The sequence below is a fragment of the Trachymyrmex septentrionalis genome, unplaced genomic scaffold (genome assembly GCF_001594115.1).
Source record: "Trachymyrmex septentrionalis isolate Tsep2-gDNA-1 unplaced genomic scaffold, Tsep1.0 scaffold13, whole genome shotgun sequence".
NCBI classification, from domain to species: Eukaryota; Metazoa; Arthropoda; class Insecta; order Hymenoptera; family Formicidae; genus Trachymyrmex; species Trachymyrmex septentrionalis.
In genome coordinates, this window is record NW_017304438.1 from 1,683,365 (window position 1) to 1,684,377 (window position 1,013).

The 1,013-nt window shown below is 37.4% G+C and overlaps 1 protein-coding gene across 1 annotated transcript in view; it reads left to right on the forward strand.

The window, feature by feature from the left end:
* The first annotated feature begins 653 nt into the window (after positions 1–653).
* LOC108756654 (odorant receptor 13a-like) overlaps positions 654–1,013 on the forward strand; it is a 3,728-nt gene continuing 3,368 nt past the window's right edge. The window contains exon 1 of the mRNA XM_018500643.1: positions 654–797. Within this exon, the coding sequence (XP_018356145.1) occupies positions 654–797 (144 nt within the window). The remainder of the gene's footprint in view (positions 798–1,013) is intronic.

Genomic DNA, 1,013 nt, shown 5'->3' on the forward strand with positions numbered 1-1,013 from the left:
TGCATCAGAATGATTATAGTTACACATCGTCTGTTCGAAAGCAAAATATTTTTTGTAGATAATATATTTCCATCTCTCAAATCGCCTCTAACTTCCGCGTAATTCAAAATGACTCTTTCAACATTAGATGCGCAACATTATTGCGAGGAACTATCTATAGAAGTATCGTTGTATAAAACGTATAAAAGTTGTGTATTTCCTTCAGAAAGTATAAAAAGAAAGTAGAGTAGGCTCTGGAATGATATTACAACGGAAGTGAATTGACGTGAAATTCACGACGATCTTTTCCTTTTGTACAAGAAATGATCGGGAGGTTTAAGCGTTGCGTATGTACTTTTAACTTTCCGCAATGCTTAATTCAACCCCTTGCATTGCATGATCACGAAAAAGGCATCGCATACGGTGCGCCGAGAATTTATTTCTTTCTTTTATCTCTTTCTTTAAACTATCCCATACACGCGTATCTCAATATTGTGTACCTTGTGCGTGCTACGACGTATCGATTTGATTCCTTCCGCGGTGCAATTTTTCTCTATTATGCACTGTCCAAACGGAATGCTTAACGAGGCCAGTGAATTCCTCCCCACGCGTTGCACTTTCCGCTTGGTAAGGTTTGGCAAGCGCAGTGCTATACCCGCTGCGGGACCGTCAAGATGGATAGTGTTCAAGGTCAATATATGCGTATCAATCAGATTCTTATGTGTCTCATTGGCCAATGGCCGTATCAGGAGGGATGGGAAAAATTTCTGATCCAATTCGTCTTCGTGCCCGCGGTTTTCTCTCAGGCGATTGTACAGGTAAACTCCCTTTTGAATTTTCTTTAAGTGATACAACTAATGAGTTTTCATAATATTATTGAATAACTAATCGCGCAGCAAAGATAATGTAGCAATTGACTATGCATATACATATAAAAAGTCTAACGACGATCGAAAATAAATGAATTGGCTACTAAGTTAAAGAATTTTTTTTTTTGTTTTGACTAATAATAAATCACACTTATTATGATAAAT